This window comes from Carassius gibelio, chromosome A5 (assembly GCF_023724105.1).
Source record: "Carassius gibelio isolate Cgi1373 ecotype wild population from Czech Republic chromosome A5, carGib1.2-hapl.c, whole genome shotgun sequence".
NCBI lineage: Eukaryota > Metazoa > Chordata > Actinopteri > Cypriniformes > Cyprinidae > Carassius > Carassius gibelio.
Genome location: NC_068375.1, coordinates 27945681 through 27973506, shown reverse-complemented (window position 1 = coordinate 27973506; position 27826 = coordinate 27945681). Strand labels below are relative to the sequence as shown.

Sequence of the window (27826 nt, the reverse complement as noted above, 5' to 3'; positions counted from 1 at the left end):
AATTTGCCTCATAATTTCAACCCTAACCCAGCTCTCATTTATTTTTTAAGGCTCCACATTGACTGTATGAGCTGCTCTATTATTTGTTGGCAAATGAGGAAAGACCACCTACCTCTCTACAGCACACTCTCCCACTATACTACACTACAGTGTAACCATGGTGACATGATGCATGGAGAACAAGTGTTGACTGTTAACGAGAAGAGAGAGTCTGTCAGTTGAAAGAGTGGGTCAACTGAACTTACTTTCATTCTCTGATGAGGCTGTTTGTAGTGGTCAATTTTCTGTGAGTGATTTTCTGAATTTTCTGGTTTGAAAGTTACCAGAACTGCTGTAATGAGAACATGAAGCACCAGAAAGCATTTTTTGTACTTTCTACAAGTTATTCAAATTGTTGCAAGTTTTACTGGGATAATGGTCTATCACTGAAACACCTTTACCTTATAAGCAAGATATATAAATTTAAGGTTCAGTTTCTCTGGGTTTATAATGACACCGATTTGCATATATATATCTATAGATATAGATATATATATCTAAATTGAGGTCTTTATGAGTCTCTTTTCCTGATTTTTGATCATTCAAAGGTAAGGAAACAGATTCAAAAACAAAAAAAAATTATTTCTGTAGCTGTAAAACACTTTAAGTGGGAAAAGAAATACTTAAAATACATTTAAGATTTAAATATTGAGTTTTCTGTTATGTTAAGTTATACGCACCACTGGTGGTGGTTGAGGAGACCCCCCCCCCCATTTAAAGCACATTATAAATGTAATTAATTGAAAATTAATGCATGAAACGGATATGATGTATATTAGTCGAGCAAGCAGTGATGTACAGTAAGCCAGGACTTGATTTTGTCCATCAGTAATTGATAGGTTCGTTGGACTGTTGTTGTTTGCCAATTGTTGTGATCAGATCTGAGTGAAAGAAAGAAATGATTGTCCCTCCCTCACGCCAGTGAACATTTCATCAGAGATTAGATGTAATTGTGTGTGTGTGTGGGGGGGGGGGGGGGTTGATTTAATTTATGAAGGAATATGGATTATTATTATTTATTTGTTTAAATGTGCACTGATCATTTATAATAAACACTGCAATATTCCATAGTAAATAAGAATTGTCATTTGGGATTCCATGATGACTTCAAGCTAATATCTCAGACAGTGTGCTTGAGAGTACAGTAATGAAAATATCTGAATACACAGACCCACAGATGAGTAAATGTTGTGATTCTAAAGCCTGAAGCAATGTCAGAGTGGGACAAACTGTTCATTTCTGCCTGTTTATTACAGAGGAACTGTGAGGAAAGGAGATTTGTCTGGAGTGCACTGAGATTGTATAACTTCAAACACTCATCCATAATCAGCCATGCTAGTGCTACCATGTATAAATGGATTGTTTGAAAGTGTATTTAACATTTCCATTTTTGTCTCCTCTTTCTTCATCTCCCATTTTTTCTTATGTTTTCCCCTACTTATACTTCTTTAAAATCCACTGTGCTTCTGCAAATCCTTTCTATCCCAGAAACTTCCGGAAACATCTGAGGATGGTGGGCAGCAGGAGGGTGAAGGTCCAGAGTGAGTTGTTTGTAGACGTCTGTGTGTGTTTGTGTGAGCGAGTGAATGAGTGTGTTAATGCTTATGGTTGTGTGTATGTTCTCAATACGTTTGTCTGATTTCATCTGTATATTTGTGCAGTTTATATTTTTTAAATATGCAAACATGCCATTGCTTGCCAATAATTCATGGTGTCGGGTGAATTATTTTCAAGGGTTACAGATGCATCTGGAAAAAGGATGAAAACAAAACCATTTGGTGCTCTTGGTCTGAAATACAGTTGGTGATGCTATTTAGTGTTGAATAATTCCTCCCTGTTAATAAGAGTTACAGAGTCAAATTGAGTCTCATTTTTAGAGCTAGTCAGCCTAAAACTGAGAAATCCTCAAACGTGTCACATCCCAAACCCAGGACAAGAGCCCAGAGTGTGTGTTTGTGTTGAAGAGCACTGTGTGTGATGCTTTCCTCCTCTGCTTTGTTATAAGCATATGCTGATCGCAAAGCGAAGAGTTTCAGCAGGTCCTGGAGTGACCCCACACCCATCAAGCCTGATTCTCTCCATGACTCCAGAGACAGTGAGTCCTCACACATACACAGTCATGCTGTCTCTTTTTCTGGATTTCACTACATGCACGTGATTGGTCACGCACACAAAACACTCATACATGTGTGAATCTTACAATGCCTGTTAAGAACATCTCCAGGCCTCAGTCTAAATGAATGCTTCAGCTCACCAATGCTGCAGTAAAAACATGAGTATTTAGAAATATTATTACAGTTTAAATTAATGGTTTGCTATTTAAATATATTTTAAAATGTACTTTATCATTATGATTGCAAAGCTGAATTTTCAGCAGCCATTAATCCAGTCTTCAGTGTCACATGATCCATTAAATCATTCTAATATGTTGATTTGGTGCTCAAGAAACATTTCTTCTTTTCTTATTATTAATGTTGAAAATTAATGTTTAATATTTTGTGGAAACTGTGATTGTTCTTTATTCTTTGATGAATAGTAAGTTAAAAAGACAACATTTATCTAAAAAATCTCCTGTAACATTATAAATGTCTTTACTCTCACGATTAAATAAATGTAATTCATCCTTGCTGAATAAAACAACAAACCTTTGTATTTATGTACTTTATATATATATATATATATATATATATACACATTTTCCTGTGGCTCAAGTGGTAGAGCACTGCGAGTTTGATTCCCAGGGAAAACATGTTAGGTAAAAAAATATTAATGCACTGTAAGTAGCTTTGGATAGAAGCATCTGCTAAATGCATAAATATAAGTCTTCTGTATGGATATATTTATTACATTTACAGTAATTGCAATTCGATTTTTTCATATTACGACAATGTAATTTGTGGTGTAATGCAATACAATGTACTTCAGTTTAATAAAAAAAGATAAAAAAGAAAAAGTTAAACAAAATCTTAATATGATATTTTCTTTAGAGGCTTCATAAGATTCATCACTCACGTACACACATCAGCATCTGTGCTTATGTGTAAAATGTGTGTTTACAATGAATGTACCCTGCTGTCTATTTGTGTGCTTTCTTTTTGTGTCCTATATTATTAAATGTGTTATGTTTTCACAAACAAGCGGAAGAGGTTATGTTAGGACAAGCACGACAGAATGCATGTTGATAGGACCTAACATCTCATTGGTTGTTAATGTGCTTGAGTTTCTGTGTATTTGCATATGCCCTCTTCCCCAGGTGCAGACCTCCAGGCATCGTCTGGCAATCTGGATGAAGAAGACTATGATGATGTCGACTGGGAAGAAGAGAGAGAGTTGGAAAGAGCAGCCTGTGAGGGCGATGACTTCATCCCACCCAAAATCATGGTACATGCATCCTTCAATCATTTTCACACGAGCCAACTGCCTTTTTATCAACTCTACATCAGGTCCTCATTACATATAGCGCAGCTGTTTGATCATCAGTGGCCTTATTAATAAGAGTGTTTTATTCATCCTTGTTTTTTGAACAGCTAATTTCATCAAAAGTACCAAAGGCCGAGTACCTTCCCAACATCATCCGTCGGGACGACCCCTCCATAATCCCCATTCTCTATGTGAGTATAATTTAATGATGCAGTCATACATGGGATCAAAGGGAATCAAAGTTTTGATTATCCAGTAAAAAGCACAGCTAATGATGTCTACCAGTCAGCTCTTGCATGCAAGTTTCAGTAGTGTAAATCATCATTGTTTGAAATTGCTGCTTTGTAATGCTGAGCTAGTGATGTAGTGCTTGTATTATGCTTGAATTATTTTCAAATAAAAACACCATGTGATATTTACCAACTGATGATTCCTGTTGCAGATTTATGCAGCTTTTTATTAATGAGTCATTCATGCTCGCCCTGTTTTCTCCCCGCAGGATCATGAACATGCCACCTTTGATGATATACTAGGTATGTGTTAATCGGCCAAACCTGATGTTTGTTCTTGCCGCTTGTTTACTACGAAAAAGCTGGACTGTAATTTCAAATGATTCCCTTGCTGCTCTCTCTCTCTCTCTCTCTCTCTCTCTCTCTCTCTCTCTCTCTACTTCTCTGCTATCTGTCTTCTCTCATCTCTCTACTCTTCAGAGGAGATTGAAAAGAAACTTACCGCCTACAGAAAAGGCTGCAAAATCTGGAACATGCTCATCTTCTGTCAGGTTGGGAAAATATGTGTGTGATTATTTGCATATCCTGCTTTTTCACAAGTCTGCATGTGGAGTATTTATGTACATGTTATTTCGCAGTGTGTAAATTGGCTCTCTGTATTCTCTAGGGAGGTCCAGGTCATCTCTACCTACTGAAGAACAAAGTAGCCACATTTGCCAAAGTAGAGAAGGAGGAGGACATGATACAGTGAGTATTCACCTTCACAAAACAAAGTGAAGCCTTTTATATCTGCTTCTTTTTGTTCTATTAGTAATTGTTCTGCACAATAATAATAAAAAAGTGAGATCATGATGGTGGCTCCTGAAATTAATTAATGGATGCAAACTTGTCACCTTTTGGTGAAAATTGCCTTTTTGAATCCAAAATAGGTCATTTTTGTGAGCTGATTAAAAAAAAAAAAAAAAAAATGTTAACGCAAGCTTTTATTTGGTTTGCAGTAAATGCTGCTCCACACTGCTGTGACTTTGGTTGCTTTTGAAAATGCATTACACTCAACCATCTTTCCAGATTTGAAATGAGAATCATTAAAGTCACTCTTGGCTTTCCACCAAAATAAAAGTGCTGTGGTTGACAATTTGAAAACAAAGATATTAAGATGAATACTAGTATTAATTTATTAGTATTAGCAGGTAATATACACTATTTTTTTATTGGTTTCATTTATATACATTTTTATAATTGAATTGAATTGAATTATTAGAATATAATATTATTATTAGTCATACTGAAATTTGAATATGACATACTAAGTCTAGGGAGTGTTGTTCCCTGTATATCTTCATGCTAAAATTGACTGTCAATCCACATTTTAAAGTTCATTTTGTAATCCCACCCCCCAGGGGAGTCACATCTTTATCTTTTTAACACTTTTTAATTGCCTATTAGATACTCCTGTTGCTTCAAATTTTGCTTCTTACTAATTGCAAACAGAAAAAGTAGAATGTTCACATGATTATCAACAATCCCTAATACATAACTTTCTCCGATTGGTTCTTGCGCTGTCGCTGACGGACATGAATCGACATGAATTCTCATTCGCTGCTCGATTGAACTGCTTTTATAGTTTTAATAATATGTTTATTTGTAATGAACAGACTTAAGTGCTTTTTACATTTGATGATTTGTTTTTCTTATTTAAATGCTTTTGTTTAGATTTTAAAAGAAATAAGTAATGCACTATTTGTTTCTTATATTTGTTCTGCTGTTGTTGTTTAATATTTTTTTGCATCTGTTCGTATATTTAATAACAAAGATACAAAAACAATGCCTAGATTGTGATTTATTAACCCTTTAACTGCCTGCTCAACCAAATGGTTGATTTGTCACTTTATGGTAAACATAGAAAAGCTAAGCTAATGTTTTCAGATAATCCTTTCTGCTGTCAGAATGTACTATTTGCTGAGAAATATAACTTTCTGATCATTCATTATAGTTCATATTTTCTGATTTCCATAGTATGTGTATGAATTCCGGTACTTTTGCCATAAAGTGACATATCAACCATTTGGTAGAGGCCGATATTTTAAAAATTATGGGACGTGTTGAAAAAAAAATACATTGAGTTTGGTAACTAATGACATAAGGAGATAAGAAATGCAAACAAAAATTTTTTCAAATGCTTTTTTCTTGGTAGGGCAGTTAAAGGGTTTTAATATAGTAATTATTATTTAGAAAAGAAGTGGAGGAACGATGCAATGGTGTTAGGTGATTTTGCTCTGGAATCTTTAGAAAACATGAATTCGATTTTTCTCAGATCTGACTTTGATGACTTCGTCGACTTCAAACGGATGTAGCTCAGTCGCTTTTTGTCTGATTCCAACAAATCACTTGGCTCATTGTGAATCATTTTGCCAGCACAAGTCACATATATACGTGACAGCTTAAGTGATTACTATGAGAATGTTCTAGTGTTTTCGTGGTCTTTGCCATGTATAATTTATTCAGAATTTGAATGATGCTTTTGTTTTTCATCCTGCAAAGAGGACACTTTTAAGACACTCTTCATTTACTGATGAATAAAACAGAAATAAATAATTCAAGGTCACTTGAATCACTTGATCACTTCTCAGATCATTTTGGATGTGTAGACTACTAAAAGATGGCATTCACTTCCCAGCATAAAATAAATATGATATATTTCAGGTGGATTAAATGAAATTAATTGTGATTGCAATATAAAGAACTGTATAGCCTTACCTTGTAATCATTCTGAGCTTTTGTTTGCAGGTTCTGGAAGAGACTCGGCAGATTCATGAGTTTATTAAATCCTGAACCCAACCTCATCCATATTATGGGCTGCTATGTGCTCGGTAATGCTAACGGAGAAAAGGTAGATAATCACATCTGCTCACCTCCATCTGTGTTTTAACCCATGTTTTATGCCATAGGCTTTTGTCATGAAGACAAGACAGGAAATTATGAGTGGTGAGAGATGGGGGGGGGGGGGGTGTGTGTGTAAGAAACAGAGGAAGACAGGTGGGAGTGTGTTCAGGGTCAGGCAGGGATATGATGGCAGGAGATGAGGGTGCCAGATTGACAAGCAACTGCTCTGTGACTGACAGATAGGCAGTCTGTCACCCCTCCACCCCCGTACTTCTCTGCAGCATATACTCTCACGCATGCACACACTCCAACATGTACACACACGCAGTCTCTCATTGGCACATACTGACAGTAGCCTCCAGCCACTACAGCTCTGGACATGTATTCAGTCGTGCCAAGCTGGATATGGGCTTATAACTGTGGGAGCATGTTTCTGCCACAGGATTAAAAAATAACTACAGGGAATAGCAACTTTTTATTGCACTATTCAGTCTTTTTTCTCAATCGTGAGATCTTAGCTTGCAGTCGTAAGACATAAACTCGCAATTCCGAGGAAATAAGTAAATAATATATTTTTATTTTTTATTCTTTTTATTCGGTGGCAAAAAAAAAAAAAAAAAAAAATTTATATAAATATATATATATATATATATATATATATATATATATATATATATATATATATATATATATATATATATATATATATATATATGTGAGTTTATGTCTTGCAATTATAACTTTAGGAAACAGGCTTCCATATATAACCATTCACACAGAAAATTGTGTGACACACACCATTTTATTGGATTATACTGAATAATTACCATGGTATTTACATCATACTTCAAGGTTCTTCAAAGAATACAGTGGAACTATATTGTCATGTCCAAAATACAGATAAATCTGATCCAAGCCGCATCTCTACATGGAAATATTTTTGGAAATATGTTGTAGTCTGATTTCAACTTGTTGTCTTCATTATTCAGGAAGCTTCATGGCTATGAGATCATATATGTATCAGGCTTGTAAACAGATGTGTCTGAATGCACTCGTATGAGACATTAGCTGTTTTGAAGGGTCAATGAGTGCATGTGCATATTGTGCATAATGTTTCCAACATGCAGGTTGTCTGATTTGCTGATGAATTGCTGATTTTTTTTTCTCAGTTTTCTGTCCTCTCTTTTCACATCTATATGCAAAGTATCACTGGTTATTTTTAAGCATAGTAAATATTCCGCAACAGCATTATGCTGAATCTTGACAGCACTGTGGTGCAACTGTATGACAGACACTTTGTAAACACATTTGGATGCAGTCTCTTGATTAAAGTACATGCAGCCACTAATTGAAGTACACATGACCATGATGCACAAAACTTTTCTTAGAGTCTCTTAGAATTTCTGCCACATGAGCATTTCATCCAAGCAGTATAGGAAGGCAGGTCTACAGAGAGAAAACTGAAGTAAATGGGAAGAAAGAAACATGGAGGCTTTTTTCGCTTCATTTAGCAATTTTCTCACATGGTCCTTTCAGCACTGCACTGCTACTTCTGAAAGGGGAGAGAAAGAGCTTGAGTGAACTTGCTATACTGTATACAGTGCCTGACCAGGTGCACCAAGCAACCCAACAGCTCTGTGCCTTCTTTTTGTGTTTAAAGGAATAGTCCTGCACAATTTAAAATGCTATCAATCATTTATTTACCCTTAAGTCATTCCAAACCCGTATTAAATTTTAATATGGTATATATTTCCATTCAAAAACAATAATTCATAAAGCATGCTGAGAACAAGAAACTAAGTAGAAAAATGGTCCTCTTACAAATCAATTTATCTTAACTAGGGTTTTCTGAGTAACAAAGGCATAATATGCAGATAGTACAGATTACTAGATGTGTAACTAAAACCACCAAATTGTTGTACACTAAGTAAAGTCAACTAAAAAGTGTTAGTATTAGTTTTAGATTTGTCGGTCATGATGAAAGAGGATTCTTAGTGCGAGCACTTTGGTTTAGTAATGATTTAGAAATGGCCTGACCAAAGAGCCAGACACCCTTTCCTTCACTACAGTGGAAAGAGATTGATTAGCTGAGCACGGATTCATGAGGCTTTCTGTGGCTTTCGTGATCGATTAAAGAGGTGGAGAGTAGCTTCTAGAAAAAATGCCAGATGAGAGATTATACTGACAGCGACCAGAGAAACAGAAGTCAAAGGACTGGGAGGGGAATGGCAGGAGGCAATTAATTCACTCTGACAGGCTTTGTCCTGATATGAAGGATTCTCACTGACACATCCAGACCCCCTCTAGCGGGGGTCAATCACAGCACAGCAGAACACACAGGTTAACACTCCTCCGGCTGTCCTGTTCAGCATCCTCTGGTTTATGATGCACATACATCACTTTATGGCTCCTATTAGCAGTCAGTGACATTATTAAGTCAATCAGAGTGGAGCTTTGGATAAAGATATTTAATAAATAAAGATATTTAATATTTTAAGTCAATAATAAAAATCATTATTATTACTCAATATATTCAATGTTGTGTGTATAAAATCAAAACAAATAATAAAAAATATATCGCATTACATTTGCATTCATTACATGATGTTATGTTTCAGATATATTGTTTATAAATATTATATCTACATTATCAACTCTGCTATCTGAACTGGTATCTGTTATCTGCATAAATTATTGAAAAGGTTGTAAACTTATCTGTACTCTCTGAATATTGTGAGCAATGCTGAAGGAGAAAGTGAAACAGCAAAACTTTCTCTCGTCCTCAGCTTTTTCAAAACCTCAAGAGACTGATGAAACCTCATGTCATTGAGTTTAAGTCTCCTCTGGAACTGTCAGCTCAGGGTGAGTGTACTGCACACACACACACACACACACACACACACACACACACACACTACATACATGACCAATCACACATTCAGACACACAAGCAGTGAACAAACTATTAAACATGCATTTCAAAAAAACAAAGCAAAGTATGGTGTATCTTATGTGCCACGTGAACTCTGAACCCAACTCTTATCCATGCCACAGCTAATGATTTGACAGTAATTATTCTCCAATTAAAACCTCATTATTATCTCCCACTGTTTCTGTCTCTTCATCGGACCCAGGAGGCTCACTTGCCCCCTCCCTCCTCTTCCATCTCCTTTTGTCCCCTATGGACTCTACACAGCTTGATTCGCACTGTTGAGGATAATTACCAGTGTTTTAAATGGAGAACTGTATTTAAAACACCCACAAATGCCTATAAAGGCTTCCTAATGAAGATCTATTTTACATAGCGGAGGGTTTGGTAGATGTGTGACATGCTGCCTGTGATTTTATAGTCAGATATTTTAAGGAGAGCTAAAATTGCTGTGCTCTCTCCACTCTCAGGTAAGGAGATGATCGAGATGTACTTCGATTTCCGCCTCTACCGCTTGTGGAAGAGCCGCCAACACTCCAAACTTCTCGACTACGATGACCTTCTGTGACATTGTGGTTTAAGCAGCCCAAGAGGCAGGTAGCTTTCTTTAGGGCCCACGCGGCAATGTTACCTCCAGAGAGAGCCTGGGCGGAAAAGCCCTGAGGTGGAAGGAGGAAGATGAGCCTGCGGATGAAGATGGCTGACATTGAGAAGACGTTCCAGTTCTCTGCCCTCAAATGTTATGAGGGAAAGCAGCCATTACTGTTAGGTGCTGTGTGTTCAACCCATCCATTTGAGCTTTCAGCCTGAAAGAGAAACGTTTGGTAGATATCTGCAGGTCTTCACTTTTAAGCCTGTGAGAGGTCTAGGAAATGACGTTCAGGGTCTTTGAGAATTGAAAAAGCTTTGTTAAGAGGGAGGAAAAATAAGAACAGATTTGTTTTTTAGTATTTTTGAGTAGCTCTTTTTGTGGTTATCTAGCAGGGACAGTGAAACAAGGCCATTTAACCGTGAAAAGGGCCTTGAGGTTATTGTGTTATTCACTATCTACAAATGCAGGATAAACTGTGGAACTAAATACAGTATCTGTTGTATTTACATATTCAGTCTAACTCTATAAAATAACTACTGTAATTTATCTTTCAGCATAACATGCACTGTTTTAGTTTTTAAGGTATGGTGGGGTTTTTAGGATTCATTAGAGGGAATATAACTCAGGTTTCATTCATTTAACTGACCTCTCTCTGTACTGTACCATCTTTAGATTGAGAGAGAGAGAAGAGGAGGTCGAAAGAGAAAAGTTTTTTCAATAGAAAGTTGTTCTGTCTGAATGATTGTGTTAACTGAGTGGCGCTGAAATAGCACTCACACTTTATATCTGTATCAGGAGCTTTGTGTGTTCAGATGTTTGAATTTCTATACAGTATACTAATGTACTGTATGTGCAACATTAAGGCATGTAATAATGGAGCTCATTTTAGATGGCAGATTTTGTCTTTTAGCTTCAAATATTTTCAATATTTTCTAGCATCTTAAAAAGAAAACATTGATTAAGATTTTAAATTGATTCATTTTAATAGACATATATAATATAGACACCATTATTCACTAAGAGAATTAGTGCTCAGATCGCGTCATGTTTGTGTATTTTCTCTGTCTGTTTGTTTGTCAGATGTGTCTGTCAGTACTTTACATGATGTCAAACTCCGTTTTGTGGCGTTTTCTTTGTAGGTGGAGGATAACTGATCATTTTCCATTTCTGATAAGTCAAAGTGCCATTGTATTTGCAATATTTATCTTTTCAATATTAAGTGGTACTGAATGTTACTGCGATCCTGTTTTAATGTCAAGATTAGTTTTTTTTTCCCATAGTATACAGGATAGTACATTTAGCCTTTAAAGTGGTTCTCTGTGGAGGAAAATGTTCTAGTTGGTGTGTGGGTGTGTTTTGGACGCACCAAACATATAAAATAGCAGATAGTTGTAATCTTTAATCATCACGAGTGGATGTTCAAGTGCAAAACAGCAGCAGCTGGTGCAATAGACAGTCTAAAGCATTTCGTAAAAAGCTGCCAGATAGAAAAAGTGCAATGTGGTTAGTGTCTCTGGGGTAATAATATGAAGATGAGAATGCATTGTAATATTCGGTGGAAGCAAACAGCATAAAGATCCCTAATATCGCTATATTTAGAGCATAAAGTTGTAGTTAAAATTTGCAGTTGTGGAGAGTATGTGAAGAATTACACATATACCCATATCTGTGCTTGTGTTTTAGCTTTAGAGATACAGACAGGGGCACTGAGATGTGAAGGATGCATCTGTGTGTGCCTTGTGTTGATCCATCACATCTCTTTTCATCTCCGACCACTCATGCAGACACCCTGAAAATCAAATAAAGCACAAAATTTATGTATCTGTTGGGCCATTGGGGAATGGAGTGCGTTATGATTAGATCAATTCAAAACAGCCGTACCGCTTCTTTACTGTTCATATGATTGCATGTCTTTATATGGCTTCATATTTTATTATCCAAACTCATTTAAACTTGTGATCATTTTTGCACTGTTTCTACCAAAGTCAGTGTATGCTATAATGCCATAAAATAGCTAGAAATTAATATATATGATCTATGGGTGTAAGCGTTTGATTTTCTTGTCACTGATTGAGCTAATGGCATGTGAGAACCATAAGGACTCAGCAAGAGCTCTGAGGATCATGGAGCCATCTGGATTGGCGGAAAGGTCTTTGGCAAGTCAGGCATGAAACGTGACGTGTGAAGACCCCCCTACCCTTGCAATAAGATGTTTAGTGTATGCCGTATGCCTTCATGTTGACTGCATCATGCATCAGAAAGTCATTTTATGTATTCATTGTTATGCATCATGTTAGGCGGCTTTTAGAAAATGAAAGAAGTGTTGGTGGAAACATGCATGTGTGTTTCATTCCTAACTAATCCATCCTTGTGGATCTCTGGACACTATTTTCTGTAGCAATAGACATTGTAACAGGATCTGTATGGTTTCTAGGACATACTACTCTAGAATACTGTTGTTTGAATATCTTTGTATGCAGTTTATGTTTCCTGCAGCATCCGTTTTATTTTTACCATGGCCACTGGCTTTGCAGCACAACTGAGAGAGACATGGGGTGTCATTGAGCTTTGGGCAATAATATTTGAAGGCTTCAACCAGTTTCTCTCTGTTAACTATACAAATTAATCACAAACTCGATGTGAAGAAATGAAAAAAAAAAAAGGTTAGTTGTGATGCTAATTCAAACAATAATTGGTAAACTCTAAAATCGATAAGGCACTGAAGTACCTGAAAACACAATATTACAGTTAGTTCCCTTTAGAGTTAAAGCAAACCTAAAGGTTTGATATGTTGATATTAAAGAGAATTTGAGAAACATCTGCAGAATGTTCAAATGGTTCTGGTGTGGTATTAATGTGTTACCTGCCTGGCAACAGAAAAGAGCCAGATTTTGACCTATGGAGCAAAATATTAAGAATAATACATTAATATATCTTTTTTTTTTTAAAGCAATATTTTATTTTATATTATTGGTTATATTATTCTTGTCCTGTGTCTCTATGCTGGCATCCTGCTGTTAGAAATGGTTCATTTGATTAAATGCTGAATGATTGACAGCATCATGATCATTAGACTCTTTGTCTTATGGTGTTTTTAAGAAAAATATATTTTCCAGATTTGGATTGTCTCTTTAATTTCTCCAAAGCCTGACAGGTGAAGCTAATCATTTTTAAGCTTTGTCAGTAGCAATGAGAATACTTTAAATAGCCTATATTACAATATATAGAACATATTGAAGATTGATGACTGTAAACATGTATGGTTTTCTTAGTCTGGCTACATTGCCAGTATATGACATTATAGTGTTTAGTTCAGTTAAATGGTCAATATTTCTTCAGCAGATTGGCTCATCTTGTCAATTTGCTACTTTAAAGGATCGAGCATGAGCTCATAGTTTCTATCTCTTTAGCTCAGTGTTCACAGCATTTAATATGAGACTTTTTTAGGAAGGTAGTTAAACTGTTTGTTTATCCCTGTACAACCTCTTCACAGCAATGTACACTGGAAATGTTTCCTAACCTGTTTTACAGTAAAAAAAAATAAACCCAGTTTTAAGTGGAATTCTGTCTCGAGTCTTTCTTTCCCTGAACATGATTTTTCTCCCTCAATAAACAAGTGACCAGCTATATCCAGAAGGAAAACAGAGAGAAATAAAACATTGGTGCTATTTACTGAGATTTACCCTTCTCTCAATCTATCTGTGATGGTCTCTAAATGCTGTTTATACAAGACCTCCTGTGACTCTACCTAGAATAAGTGGTTTGGAGTATAAACCTGTACACACATGCTCACACAATCACACACACTCCGTATGGAAGTAGCCTGGGCTGACAGCAAATAGTCCAGGGGAATCGTAGTCCTTCTCTCATGAGCAAAAAGGTCTGGTATGAGTGTGAGTAATAGAAAAACGACTGTGCTGAGATTCCCTGTTCGACAGAACAGAAAGCCTGACACAAAGGTTGCCATGTGCTTTCATTAGATGCTGGACAAACCACTGTACAGCATTGAACTAATCTACACCAACCTCCCTCTGTGTCTTTCTTTTTAGTCCTGTCTCTCTCTCTCTCTTTCACTCCTTTTCTTTCTCAGTTTTCTGTTTCCAATAGTGACCCGAAGAGCAACAGAGGCCACTCTGCCAAATCTCTTGACATAATCACAGCTTGCTCTGTTTAATTGGTGCTGCTGCGCTGGAGTTGAGAAACCGATGGTCTCGGGAGACTTTTGGTTCATTAAAAATAATGAGTCAGACAAGCTCATCAGCTCCACAAAAGCGTTCTGTGATTCAATCAGAAAAAAAAAATAAACAAATATAATTAAAAAGCTTATCATCGATATGTATAAGCTAGTGCCTTACAAAAAGAAAAGGAGAGCGAATGCTATGCCGGAGAAGCAGTGTGAACCTGGGTGAAGCTATTGAGGAAGGAGAGAGAAGGGGATACGATCTGCCAAAGAGAAACAGAATGCATTCTCTGGGACTTACTGGTGTTTGCCCCACATATGGCAAGGACACAATGCCATCTTGTCATTACACAAAATAGTGTAAAATCCAAATACCTTACAGGAATCTGTAATGCATCACATCTGATAAAGCATTATTTGACCACCCACAGCTTTTTAAAAATTTGTTGATCATTATGGAAAAGGAATTTGAATTTTATTTTATGTAATGTAATGTCCTATTAAAACAAGTTAAATCAAGGGCAAGCCAATAACAATCATCCTTAGTTTTACAACTCTGAGGGAATAATTTTGTAACTATTTTCAAATCATTTTCCTTTTTTAGTTTTTTTTTCTTTTTCAGTACTAATCAAAATGCAGTATGCAGAACTTGTTAAAGCTGCATTCTTTTGTTTTTTCAAAAAGTAGACAAGAATATTTGACTTTTTCTAATTCCCTAGCTAAATTGCCTTAGGTTCTCTAACATCCCCCCACCCCCCGCCAAAAGAAGAAAAAAAAAAGGATATCTGTAATGGTCAGAATAAATGTTTAAATAATACTGTCCGGTGCACACTACGGGGTCTAGGGCATAGATAAAGAAAATGAGTCAGCGAGAAGAAGGAACATTAGATTAATGAAGCACTCTGCTCTTATGGCATGCAATATTTCTTTTACTATCAACTATCCATTTCAAACTCTGGCTTTGGCAGGTGCAGTCCTGTGCTCGGAATCTTAGATTAACCTTTCCTTGTCTGAATTTTCCCATACCCCATGCCTGCACACTAACATAAGGGTTAGCTGAAAGTCTCAGATGTTTGCAGCTTGAAGGTTAATTGGTCTGAACTCCGATATAAACCATGAAGAACATCCAGGCTTAGACAGCAGTAGATGCAAGCAGTGGATTGCCGTGTATACAAGGAGGGCAGCTATGAGTTTTGTTGGGTTATGGCATTAACATGCTGCAGTGCAGTGGACTGTAACCTATTGTAACCAATAGGAAAGAGACCAAATCCAAGCTTAGGAAAAGCTTCATGACTTGTCCTACTGCATATAGCAATCACTGTTTGATACTCACTCACAGAAGTGAGAGAGGCAACATTGCATCATCTACTTCTAGTTAGGTTATTATGCGTGACTAGATTGGGCATCTTGGTGTCTAAAGTGATTAGGGGAATGTGTGCTGATGGGAGAAGGGAGCTATCGGGTGCATTGCCCCAGTGCATCCATCATGATTATGTGGAACTAGAGAATGCTCCACCCCGATCTGCTTCACTGAATGATGATAATAATGCCATGTTGCCACAGGTTATGGTGGAGGCTAGTGTGGATAGGAAAGCTCCACTGAGATTTTTCATGTGTTGCTGTTATGTAACATGTTCTAATTTTGTTTTACATTATATGACTATATTTACCATTGTGATGTCTGTGCACATCAATAATGAACTAAACTGATGATAGTGTGGATATTTGTTTTTGGGAACAATCTTGGCTGCATTATGTCCCAGCTCTCTTATTGTAGCCTTATTTTTAGCGAGATATAAGATTAACAGTTGCTACAAAGAAGACGAGTGAATTTTGTTAAATTTGGATATGAGTCATTGCAAGAGTACTGTTTTTTATAATCTTTTTTTGCTCTGTTTGTCTGATCTCAACAGGATGTCAGTCTACTTATAGTAGGGATGTGCTGATACAAGTACAGAGCTGTTCACGGGGAAAAATTCCAAATGGAAGTGATCATCTCTATCCTCTTAGATGGGGAATTTAGAGTGAGCAGGGCATGTGAGTGCAATTGTGTAGGCCTATTCGTTTGCAATGCACTTGGAATGCACTTGGCAAAGCAAGCGAATTCAAAGCATTTTGAAAATTATTCACTTCCTGCTGCCAGTTTGTGGTGCTATAATGTTGACTCTTAATAGTCACATACATACGATCAGTATCATACAACGAACAAACCGATGAAGCTTGATGAAACTCAGGCAATGTATGTGGATGTTATTAGGCATTTCCTGTTTCTCATTTTTTGCCCTAATTTCAAAGCCTCACCATGGGCAAACCATTCGAGATATCAAAAATCCCCTCGCAAATTTTCATCTTCAATGTCTTGAGATCATGTTCACCGTTTTTTTGTGGCAAATGGGTGGAAAACCTCAGAGTAGTATTTTAAATTCCAGAGCATGCTTTTTTTAAACATCCCTGAATAGCTGACTTCCTGTTGGGCGGAGCCTATCACATAGAGCGCGAAAGTTGTTTGGCTCAATGAGATCTATAAGTGTACTGAGTTTCATATAAATACATCCAAGTGTGTGTGAGCTGTGGTTCAAGATTTCTGACTGTGTTCCAGGGGGCGATGTAGAGCCCCTGTGCCACGCCCGGTTGCCAGCCTCTGCGGCGTCCTAATGAACGCATTATCTTCAGCTGGCATGTTCCCGTGACAACGCAGCATGGTGTCCGTCAGCAGATTCTGCAGCATAACAAATCTACGCTTCATTTTTATATATTATTTAGCATATTTAAAAAACTTTTTAGAATACAAAATGTATGTTTATTTGCCACAGTTATGCTAACAACAATAAAAACATTTATGACAGTAAACCTGCACATCTGCTGACAAACACCATGCTGAATTGTCACAGGAACATGCCCTCTGAAGATAATGAGCAAATTACGTCGCTCACTTTGCCAAGTGCATTACAAACGAATACATAATGGCACACACGTGCCCTGCTCACTCCAAGGGGATAGGGATGATCACTTCCATTTAGAATTTGCTTTGTGAACTGTTCTGAACTGATACTCATATCGGCCATCCCTAACTTAGGGTTTTCAGTGATTCTTTCTGAAGGTTATATCGTTATACCAGTAAGTGGCATTATTGAATAATTGAATCAAGAATTCATCAGCAAAGCCAGATCCTTCAGCCCAACCTACTCGTTCACAATCACCAAAGTTCTGATTCTCCTCACCTGTCTGCACTAATCTAAGCCACCTTCCTGTCACCACCTCAGTGTCTGGTCTTGTTGTTACTTCTTGAAGCAGCTTGCCTGAGCTGTTCTGGTCCCATTACTGTCAGTCATCTCCTCAGCATTTGGATTCCCCATGAACCTTCAAATCAAGGACAGTGTTACTGCTCTGGTAGGTCTCAGTTAGAGTTAATGAGTTATCACTTTCTTGTGATCATTGCGTACTCATCCAAATCCTCTCAATATAGCTCTGTATTGTGGATTTATTTGTTATCTCTTTCTGTGTGCTGACTGAAGACCAGACCCAACATGAAAAACCACACAGAGCCAAGCAGCGCTCATGAGCCCAGATCTATTTGCACAGGCCTTCCATTAATCTTCAGCCACTCTCCACTGTTTCAGTCAGTCAATGCAGCAGATTCCTGCTCCAATGCTTGCATCTTATCTCTGTCTTTAGAATGCAGCTCTCTCCAAATATCCAACAGACCAAGTTTCTTACAAGTATTTTGCAAACTGAGGATTTACAACCAAATAAAAAGTGGGGTGAGGATTTATCTAGACTTCCATCATGACAAATATATGGCAATTTGGATCATAGACATTCCTACAGTGATTGTCGTCCAAGAAGTTAACACAAATCTTCAGAACCTGTAGGCTTGAGAATATATAAATATATTTATGAATCGGAATTGCAGTGTCCCTCCTCTGAAGTAAAAGAGGAAAAATAAATCTTACCAACCCAATGTTTTTTCTACTTTTGTATGTTCTTTATCAGATAAGTGAGTTTTCAGTAGCCTAATAGTGCAGTAGTGTGTGTGGGGTTTTTTTTTTTTTTTTTTTTTTTTAAAGGGAATGTTAAACTTCTTCCTCTTACTTCCATTAAAAGGTTAGTAATTTAAGTGTTAAGTATAAGATTTAAAACCTGCAAAGATACACAAAGTATGAGAGCCCAAATACGAACAGAAGCGTATCATAAAACAAACCTGGTAAACTTCTGTGAGTGAGTATCAAACAGTGATTGCTATATGCAGTAGGACAAGTCATGAAGCTTTTCCTAAGCTTGGATTTGGTCTCTTTCCTATTGGTTACAATAGGTTTTTAAGTATGAGCGTACTTTATTTTCAGTCATATCACATTAAATTGACCGGTATGGATCATACACCCTGATTACCAAGAATAATTTCAATTTGTATGCCAGTTTAACAATTATTATTCTATTTTATCTGGGGTACAAGTGCACTTTCAGTTCTATTATATGGAATGATATTTGCACCGCAGTCTTCCTTTGAAAGTGCACAACTTAAAATGTTCATTGAAAGCAGTGTAAACGGTTTGGCTTCTATGGCACCAAACGAAATGTCAAAAATAGTGAGGTTTCCAGATTGTTTCCCCAGAGGCTGCCCCAGACTTCTACCATCTTTTTTGACTGACAGTCACATGCAGGCTGCTGTCAGATTCTTTTATGCTGTTTACAGACTCAAGAGCTTCAGGCTGTCACTGAGACAGAGTGTTATTTCTCAAGACATCTGTGTCAATGTTATTTGTCAGGTTGTAGTGACATTTTATGCATGATATTCTAAAATAATCACAGCTTCAACTTCAGTGTTTAATCCCAAACACCGTTTGTATCATTTGAGATGTCTACACACTATTGTTTTGTTGTTGTTTACTAATATGGATTGCACAGCAAGTGGTTGAGTTATTAAACTAGTTAATCAGAAAAAATATCAAATCAGACTTCAGTTTGACTCGCCCTCCTAAGGTTTGTTCGTTTTATCTATGACGCACTTCATTTTCGTCATCCGCAGATACTATCATGCTGTTGATTGGCCTAATTTAGCTAATCAGACTGCAGTAATGGCTCTCAATTTCAAGAGGCTGTCTTCTCATTTATCTGTGGATGGCGTCTCCACATCAGAGCGTCCTCCACACGTCATGTGTTTCTCTGAGTGTTGAGCATTTCTAATGTAGGTCTACAAACTCCAGAACGAAACTTTTATAAGTAAACAGCACTTTGTCAAAATTTTATGCATTACTAAATCAGGATTATTAATTAACATGCTTTTTAACCAAAAATGTTTGGAAGGCTTTCTGCTTACTAGATGTGGAAGTACGTGTTGTTGGCAACTATGAAACATAAAGGGATTCAACCACTGAATAGAATGTTACATAAGTGGTATTTGACCTAAATAACACTGGTTGTACTATTTTGTGTTCCCTCAGCGCATGTTTTCAACCCAGTTGTTGTAGCCTCGTACTAAAACGTGTATCTGCCTGACAGAGAACCTTGAAACAATAGGCTTGACCAGCAGGAAGGAACGTCATGTCCTGATGTTGTGTAGCACAGCGTTCAGGTTTATTGTCATCGCTTCACACTCCTGCACTTGTCTCAGCAGGAGAGCCATATCTCTCAGGCCGTGAGTGAGTGTGAGCGACCCTGACAGAGCAATGGCAAATGCTGAGAGTGAATTATTATAGTTTTGAGTGCTGAGAGTGTCTGTTATGTGAGGAGCTGACTGTCCAAAGATAAAAGTTTACTGAAACTCCAATAATTTCAAAGAGTGTCAGGCAGCTGTCAGTTGAAGGCTGAATAACTATTATTTAAATATGGACATGTTCCAAGATAACGTTACTATCAAAGTTTGGTTAAATTTGGTTATTCAGACATAAAAATGTTTTTTAGACAATGTATTGATTCGCCTTACTGATTTTCTTACACTAATGCAACAAAGATTCAAATCTTAAAGGTGTGTGTAGATTTAGACGCTTCAGTTTTCATCTGTGTATTTATAAGGAAGAATATCTGTAAAACAATTCTGAGAAAAATCTTTTCTGGACAATATGTACAATACATCCCATACGGTCTCATAACTGTTTTCAACACTGATTACTGAAGGATCACGTGACACTGAAAATTCAGCTGTCATTACATGAATAAATAAACATTTTGAACATAGACAGACCACATTTATTCAAAATTGTAAAAGTAAAAACAGTAATATTGGGAATTACTGTTTTTAACACACACATATACATACATATATACTATTTTTAACAAATGCAGCCTTGGTCAGCATAAGACTTGTTTTAAATATCTTACAATGGCAATTTTGAGCAGTGATGTACAGTAGTATGCAGATTTAAAAAAAGAAAACCTGGCATCCTTTATTCATGAAATTATTAATAGTCCTTAAAGGTAAGAGTGAGACAAACCACTTTTCTATAGGCTATATACATTGCCTTTGTTTTTGAAAGCCGACTTGGTTTCAGTTGTGATTTCTTTGCAAGTGTTCCTCCGAATGTCAAGATGAGAGAGGCCTGGAGATCTCAACATGCCCTGTTCCTGTCTGTATGAGTCCAATATTCACCCAGACGGTGTGCTCTTTCTCAAAGAGTAGGTCTAATCTTTCTCTCTCTTTTACCCTTACTCATACTTCCCTTTCTAATTTCTCATAGGTTTTTCTGTAATCTTTGCATTAGACCTCTGTGGTGTTCATAAAACTCCTAGGCAATTAGAAATTGATCCATCTTAGTCAATTAAAGATATTGGGGTACTAATAAATGTTCATTAGTGCATCAGAATTTTTTTTTTTTTTTTTTTTTATAGTAGCATAGATGAAGCTTAAACTAATTTCAGGCTCAAAGTATTCCAGGCTTGTATTTTCATTAAATGGGTTGTAGTGTAATAGATGACCTAATATTTGTTTTTTAAAGTGTATATGTAAACTCTGATTCTCAAAGAACCTAATTTGAGTCCTCAAGGGGTGAAGGCATGAGGAGAGTAGACTCAGCGTGTCCTCACATCTGTAATATAATATCATTCCTTGGGGAACATGCAGGAGAGCTCATCAAAGAATTGAATGTATGCAATCTTAATTTTTAATATACCAGAAGTGTGAATATATATATATATATATATATATATATATATATATATATATATATATATATATATATATATATATATATATCAAAAATGTTTGTTTACTTCCTTAAGAGGCATTAATATTGTTGATTGGACTTTTTGATTAAAAAAACTGAGTTTCGGATCGTTTGATCAATATTTCATAGGTTTTGAGTGTCACTGTCATAAGAGTGGAATTCCCTGTCGGAAAAATTAAATCAGAATGATTTTAAAACTGATATTAATTAAATTAATTTATTTATGAGGCAGAAACTCCCATCCATAACATTTCCCCATCTTTGTTTTCTCTTGGCCTATATTTCAGACTCCTGGATGATGAAAGGCTCTCATATCTGTTCTTCTCTACAGCTCATTTATCTATAAACACACACATTCACTCCAGCAAATACAGCCGCTATTAATAGCACCTCCCTTTCCCTCTCCACCTCATTACCCATCAATCTGTGTACATATGAGCTGAATGTATAGCTCATATTACCTCAATCTTGTTTTTAATTTATCATCTTTGCATTGTTTTCATCTTCTCACATTCACTCCCTTGGCCATCCCTCACTCCATCATCTCCCCCTTCTCCTGATCATAATCTTCTGCCCTGAGGTTGAGTTTCTTCGTCACCGCTTTTGTCATTTACACCACTGCCTTCTATTTTCATTATCCATCCTCCCATGCACCTTGCTCACTTTCTACTCGCCTCGAAATACCAAAATCACTTTGTCACTTTATAGATACAGTCCTCAATGTAGAATGGACTCTCCACTTTCTGCAATCACAATAAACCACAATATCAAAAATAAGTGTATATACTTAATTGTGGGAAGGTACATAAGTCAAGAGTCATAAGGCATTTATTTGTCATTTGCAGTTACACTGGGGAACTGGGCATTAAAATGTTTGTGATCGGCTCAGACTTAAAGTTATTTTAACAGGACCATAGACAAATATAGGAAACATGACCATATTAAGCACAGAAAGGGGGAGGGTATTGCTCACTGATCTATAATATAGTTATATATAGATATATCAAAGTGACATGCTATTTTTTAGCAGGGCAATAAATATAAAAAATAAATGAATTTGTGGCTGTCCTGAGTAAGAGTACTAAGATAATAAAAACAAAGGCAGCTGTAACAAATACAAAAATCAGTACAACAAATACAATAGTCACAGTAAGAAATACAATGAATACAGAAAGTAAAACGTATTAAGAGTAGTGTGTAGACCTGAGTGCAAACCGCAACAACCTATGCGACTATAAAAACAAATTAAATGAAACATTAATGATGTTATTCAAAAATAGCACCATCATTTCCTTTTATAGCCATCAGAGTTGACCTACTTAGTGACGAACTTATACTGTCTTACTCAATGCATTAAAAAGAGATAGAATTATTCAAGATGGAGATCAATTTCATTTATTCTGACCAGCTAGCTCCACTGAATCACAACCTGTAAGTATGAGTAATAATAGATGTTCATATTTTCTATCATCTGTTAAAAATACGGAACAACGGCAATGAATGGAAGTATCGTTTCTGAAATGAGCTGAACGCGTAAATCTATTTCAAATAAATGCTGTTAAACTTTCTATTAATCCTAAGAATTGTTCTAAAAATTTATCATAACAGAATGAATTCTGAAGGATTATGTGACACTAAAGACATTGATAAATTAGGGGTGCACGATAAATATCGGCCGATAATGAATGCGCTGATTAGATAACCGGCTTTGCTGGCGAGATGCACATTAATTATCGGACGATATTTATTGTGCACTCCTATAATAAATACATTAAAGTATAGTATAAAGGTCTTACAGACCTCACGTGTAGAGTATATCAAGAAGGAAAGATAGAATGATGAAACTTGTGTAACATTTGCGCTGCATACATCTAAATAATTGGGTTTAACTGTTTTGGAACAGTGTTAAAAATACAGCGTCACCACTGATTTTTAGTTGTGCCCATGCACATTTGGAAGGCCAAACAATGTACGTAGCTTCAATTTCACAACAAAACACACCACATCTCCACTGCCACAACATACCACGGCAACAGTGAGATTAAAAGTCATGCCTTCTTTCTTTGCGTGAACATTTGGCAGCAGTTTTTTGCAAATCTTCCCACATCATGACGTAGACACGTGGGGGTGTGCTAGAATGAGCCAGTTTAAGAGGATTTGGTTGACACTTAAATTTTATAAAGAATATATTTTTGGATTTGAGACTTTAGTCTTTGCAACTTTACAGAACTTCTTTATTCACCAAGAGCTTGTAAGACTCCAAAGAAAAATACATTTTTTTAATTGCATCATATGCAATTAATGGTGTCATAAGCATGACTGCAACAATGTAATGCTTATCAGTGCCCCCTCAAGTGTTCTCCTTTGTGAGGCTTAGACTCTCAGTGTTAAGACAGATTACTGTCCCTCTCTTTAGCACACTCTCTCTGGAGGGCACTGCTTATTTTAGCACCAGCCTTGGCCTACTGCATCCTCCCCCTATAAACAAGAGCATTCAGTTAAAGAGTCTTGATTCCAAGTTGATCTATTTCTATGCCCTTCCTCCAGCCTTGCTTCGTCTTGACCTGGCAGGTTTTCCTTGCATAAACACCAGCATTTCATTCCTGCATGGTCCTGCATCTCTGTCCATTTCCCTGTCAACCCAGATTCTTGCTCTCTCTTTCTCCTCACACTGTTAGATTAGTATTGATCACAGGACTACAAATAACAGCCCGCAATTTCTTAAAAGGCTTTCTGGGGCGAGGTTGCATTGCATAATTAGTGTTTAAGCATTTTATGAAATCGGAGTTTAGTCTAGACTATGGTTATATTGTAGGTTATTTTTTTTTTTAAGATCTGACAATGGTTTCCTTTTAAATCCGTCTGAAGCATTAACCCACGTTGTTCAAGAGTCCAGTAGTCACCGGCTAACAAATGACCCTGTCATTGAGACTAGCATACTTCGCTGTGACTGGTCGGCTTTCATCCTGCCATTGGCAAATCTGTAAATCGTCTGTCATTTCAGCACTTCAATTACAGAGAACAACAATAATGCACAGCCCCATTCACACCCACATAAAGTGCCAACTCTTCCTGGAAAACAAATTACCATTCATGGAGGTCCAGCAATGCAATGAGACCTCCACTTTATGTGGTCACCAAATTAGAGGTCAATTTTAAGTGTACAATTAATCTTTTGCCAGGGGTTTGAGAATACAAATTGCACAATTTGTTAAGGATGATGTTTTCAGAACAGAAGACCACAGGAAAGCGAAACGTATTCCTAATGGAAATGAAAATTGGGTTATACTGATGCTAGTCTCGCTCGCCAAGCTTCTGACTAAAGAATGAGATCTCATCCATATTCTGCTTACTCTGGCCAATATTTGTCCTCTAGGACAGAAAGAGATTTCTGATTTGACCAACATGCACCAACCAGGGTTTGTTTTGTAGTTATTTTAAATGAATTGCTTATCTTGAATATGTATATCATAATAGATGTAGAATACATGTCTAAATATGTAAAAAAATATATATGTAAAAAAAAAAAATATATATATATATATAACAATTGTATATAATAAAAAACAGATGTTTCAGTGTCAACAATTCAGAAAAAAATTATGACAAACAGTCATATTTTAGCAGATCTAGTCAATTTGTACCTTTTACGATTTAAACACGAATTGGTTTTCAGGTAAAATATCAAATTTTTTATAACACTTGAACAATGCATAAAGCGAGCCCATCACACTAGAGCAGATTTGTCAGGTACAGGTTTTTCGTAAAAATATTCATTATAATATGTAATGAACACTCATGCTGATCGATGATATCACTTAACTACTCTTTATAGCGTCTGTAAACTTGTCTCATAATGATAAAATGGTTCCATAAGTCATTTCTTTTACATTCCTATTAGCCTAATGGATTACATTACTTTTTTTTATGTGAAAGTTCATATGTGAAGTCATATTTTCCAAAAGTACACCATGGTTTCTTGTATATGATGCTAGTATATCAGTGATGTGTGGTAAACTCCTTCAAAGTTTTTTCTTTTATGTGACCTGTCCTTTGGTCACTTACCTGTCCTAAATTTCTCACTCCATTAGCCATATAAATTCATTTTATTCCACTGAGAATATATAGCCGCACCTTGCCAAAGCAGTAATACTAAGGCTCATGAAACCACTTCCGAGCACAATAAACCCTTTAACGTTAGGATATTAAAGTGTGTATTACTCATAACCCACAAACTATTCTCTGTGGTGCCTTAAAAGGATTTTTATTCCATATGTTTGTGTTAGCTTGTGTTGTTGCGTAATGCATCTTATGGCAGCAGCTCTGATATTTGAATGGTTTCCATAAATCATTATAGGCTGTGGAAAGTGCATGAATCCCACAGAGGATCCAGTGTCTTGTAGATGGGTTTGTTCAGATGGGAGGGTTGTATGAAGGTCAGATGCAGCAGGGCTGAACGAACATCAGCCTGCTATCACTCCAGGTGGACACACAACATTAAACCCACAGATGATGAGCAGCCAGACTTGACGGTGCTGAGGGGAAGATGTCTCATAAAATGCTTGATTATTACCTTCTGTTCCTCAAGGCCTTACAATATTTCGGGGAATGTATGAGTGTGTCCCATATGGAAGATCTGTACTTGCACATGTTGTCTGCTAAAATAAGTGGTGAAGTTCATTTAAGCCGCTTTCTTGCATGTAGTATAATATATAATGGTAATTCTGTTAATTGTTACGGAATAATATTAAAGATATTATCAGTTATCAATAAAAGAAAATAAATAATTATAAAGTGTCATAAGGAAGATGAGAAGTCTAAATGAATTAAAATCTGCAAACTATTATTGTTAATAAAACCGTAGTTCAAATGGTACAAGATCTGAGCTAACAGTTTTGTTTCTCTGGTAAAGGTGACCCAGAAATCAGAGCAGGAAGAAACTAGTACAGTACAAATAATTAAGTGTAAATGGAGCACTAGTACTTTAATCTATGCGTCAAAGTTTGGGATCCATAAGATAAATTGTATTTATTTATTGAAATATGCCTCTTATGTTCAACAAGACCGTATTTATTTGATTAAAAATAGAGAAGAAACAGTAAACTTGTGAAATATCATTATAATTTCAAATACCTGTTAGCTATTTGAATATATTTTAAAATGTAATTTTATGCTGTGATGACAAAGCAGAATTTGCCAGTACTTGAGTCTTCAGTGTTGGATGATCCTTCAGAAATAATTTTACTATGTTAAGAAACACTTTTCGCTATTATCAACGATGAAAACAGTTGTTCTGCTTAATATTTTAGCAGAAAGCGTGATTATTATTATTATTATTAATTATTATTTTCAGGATTGTTTGATTAATAGAAACCTCAAAAGAACATAATTTATGATATAAATTAATTATATAAAACGGTAAACTTTTTACTGAAAAAGAAAAACTGAAAGCTTTCTGAAAAATCTTACTGACCTCAAACTTCTTTCCACATACAAGCAAATAAAGGTTAATCATTTTGTTAAAAAATAATAATAATAATAATAATTATTAAAAAAAAATTATATATATATATATATATATAAACAGTTTTTCATATATATTTTTTTTTATATAAAGGTTGACGTTTTGCTTCTTTTACCCAAACGTGTCACTGCAATAAAATAGTGAATTCAGTGCAGGTAAGTGTGAATCATATTAGACACTGCCATCTAACGGGCAGATTGCGTCACTGCTGTTTCCGCAAAAGGGTTTCAGAACCTCATTTCTAGCCTAAATGTCTCTGCATTTTTCAACAAACTTATGAAATTTATTCGTTTCTCTACTTCCTCTTTTGAGCCTCATGAGCGTCTGATTTGGAACACTCTGCAAAGGTGTCAACACCATCTGTGTTGGTGATTATTTTTATCTTTTCATTTTTCACAGAGCTTTCTGCAGTGCGTTATGGGATTGTGTTCTGTGTGGAGAAGGAACAGTATGCACCTCTTTATCTGCCCTCAGTGTTTTCTGGATGATGATGTCTTTGTTCAGGATGCTTCTGTGTGTAATGGTCACATATTAGATTCAGCCAACAGAAACGGAGACAAACATGAGCTTGGCAGAGAAATTAACTTTATCCAAATCTGATCTTGTAATGTTAATTTTAGTATTCCAGTCATCTATGACCATCGCCATAGGAATAATAACATTAAATGGTGGAGTTCTGCTCCCTCACTACTATAAAACTTATAAAACATGAAGCTAATAAAGCAATCACTGTTCAACAGGTGATCGGTAACGCAAACAGACTTTAAAGTCCAACAGAAGAAAAGCCAGTGTTTAATTATTCATTCACATCTATTCTGTGTTTTGGTACAGCTGGAAATAAACAGGCCGTTGTATAAACTCCAAAAGCA

The 27826-nt window shown here is 36.2% G+C and overlaps 1 protein-coding gene and 2 long non-coding RNA genes across 4 annotated transcripts in view; all 3 read left to right on the top strand.

The window, feature by feature from the left end:
- The window catches only part of LOC128009455 (NMDA receptor synaptonuclear signaling and neuronal migration factor-like), a 29879-nt gene extending 16224 nt beyond the window's left edge, over positions 1–13655 (top strand). For both annotated transcript variants that reach the window (XM_052592952.1, XM_052592951.1), the window contains 10 exons: positions 1528–1580; positions 2045–2134; positions 3293–3420; positions 3567–3650; positions 3959–3992; positions 4170–4240; positions 4357–4436; positions 6477–6579; positions 9359–9434; positions 9972–13655. In XM_052592952.1, coding sequence (XP_052448912.1) covers positions 1528–1580; positions 2045–2134; positions 3293–3420; positions 3567–3650; positions 3959–3992; positions 4170–4240; positions 4357–4436; positions 6477–6579; positions 9359–9434; positions 9972–10069 — 817 coding nt within the window. In that variant the 3' untranslated portion in view covers positions 10070–13655. The remainder of the gene's footprint in view (positions 1–1527; positions 1581–2044; positions 2135–3292; positions 3421–3566; positions 3651–3958; positions 3993–4169; positions 4241–4356; positions 4437–6476; positions 6580–9358; positions 9435–9971) is intronic.
- Positions 13656–16293: 2638 nt separating this feature from the next.
- On the top strand, positions 16294–18234 carry LOC128009422 (uncharacterized). Its single transcript, XR_008181139.1, has 2 exons — positions 16294–17663; positions 17789–18234. It is a non-coding gene; the product is annotated as an uncharacterized LOC128009422 (long non-coding RNA).
- Positions 18235–20612: 2378 nt separating this feature from the next.
- On the top strand, positions 20613–27823 carry LOC128009444 (uncharacterized). The gene is made up of 2 exons (XR_008181162.1): positions 20613–20885; positions 27357–27823. It is a non-coding gene; the product is annotated as an uncharacterized LOC128009444 (long non-coding RNA).
- The last annotated feature ends 3 nt before the right edge of the window (positions 27824–27826 follow it).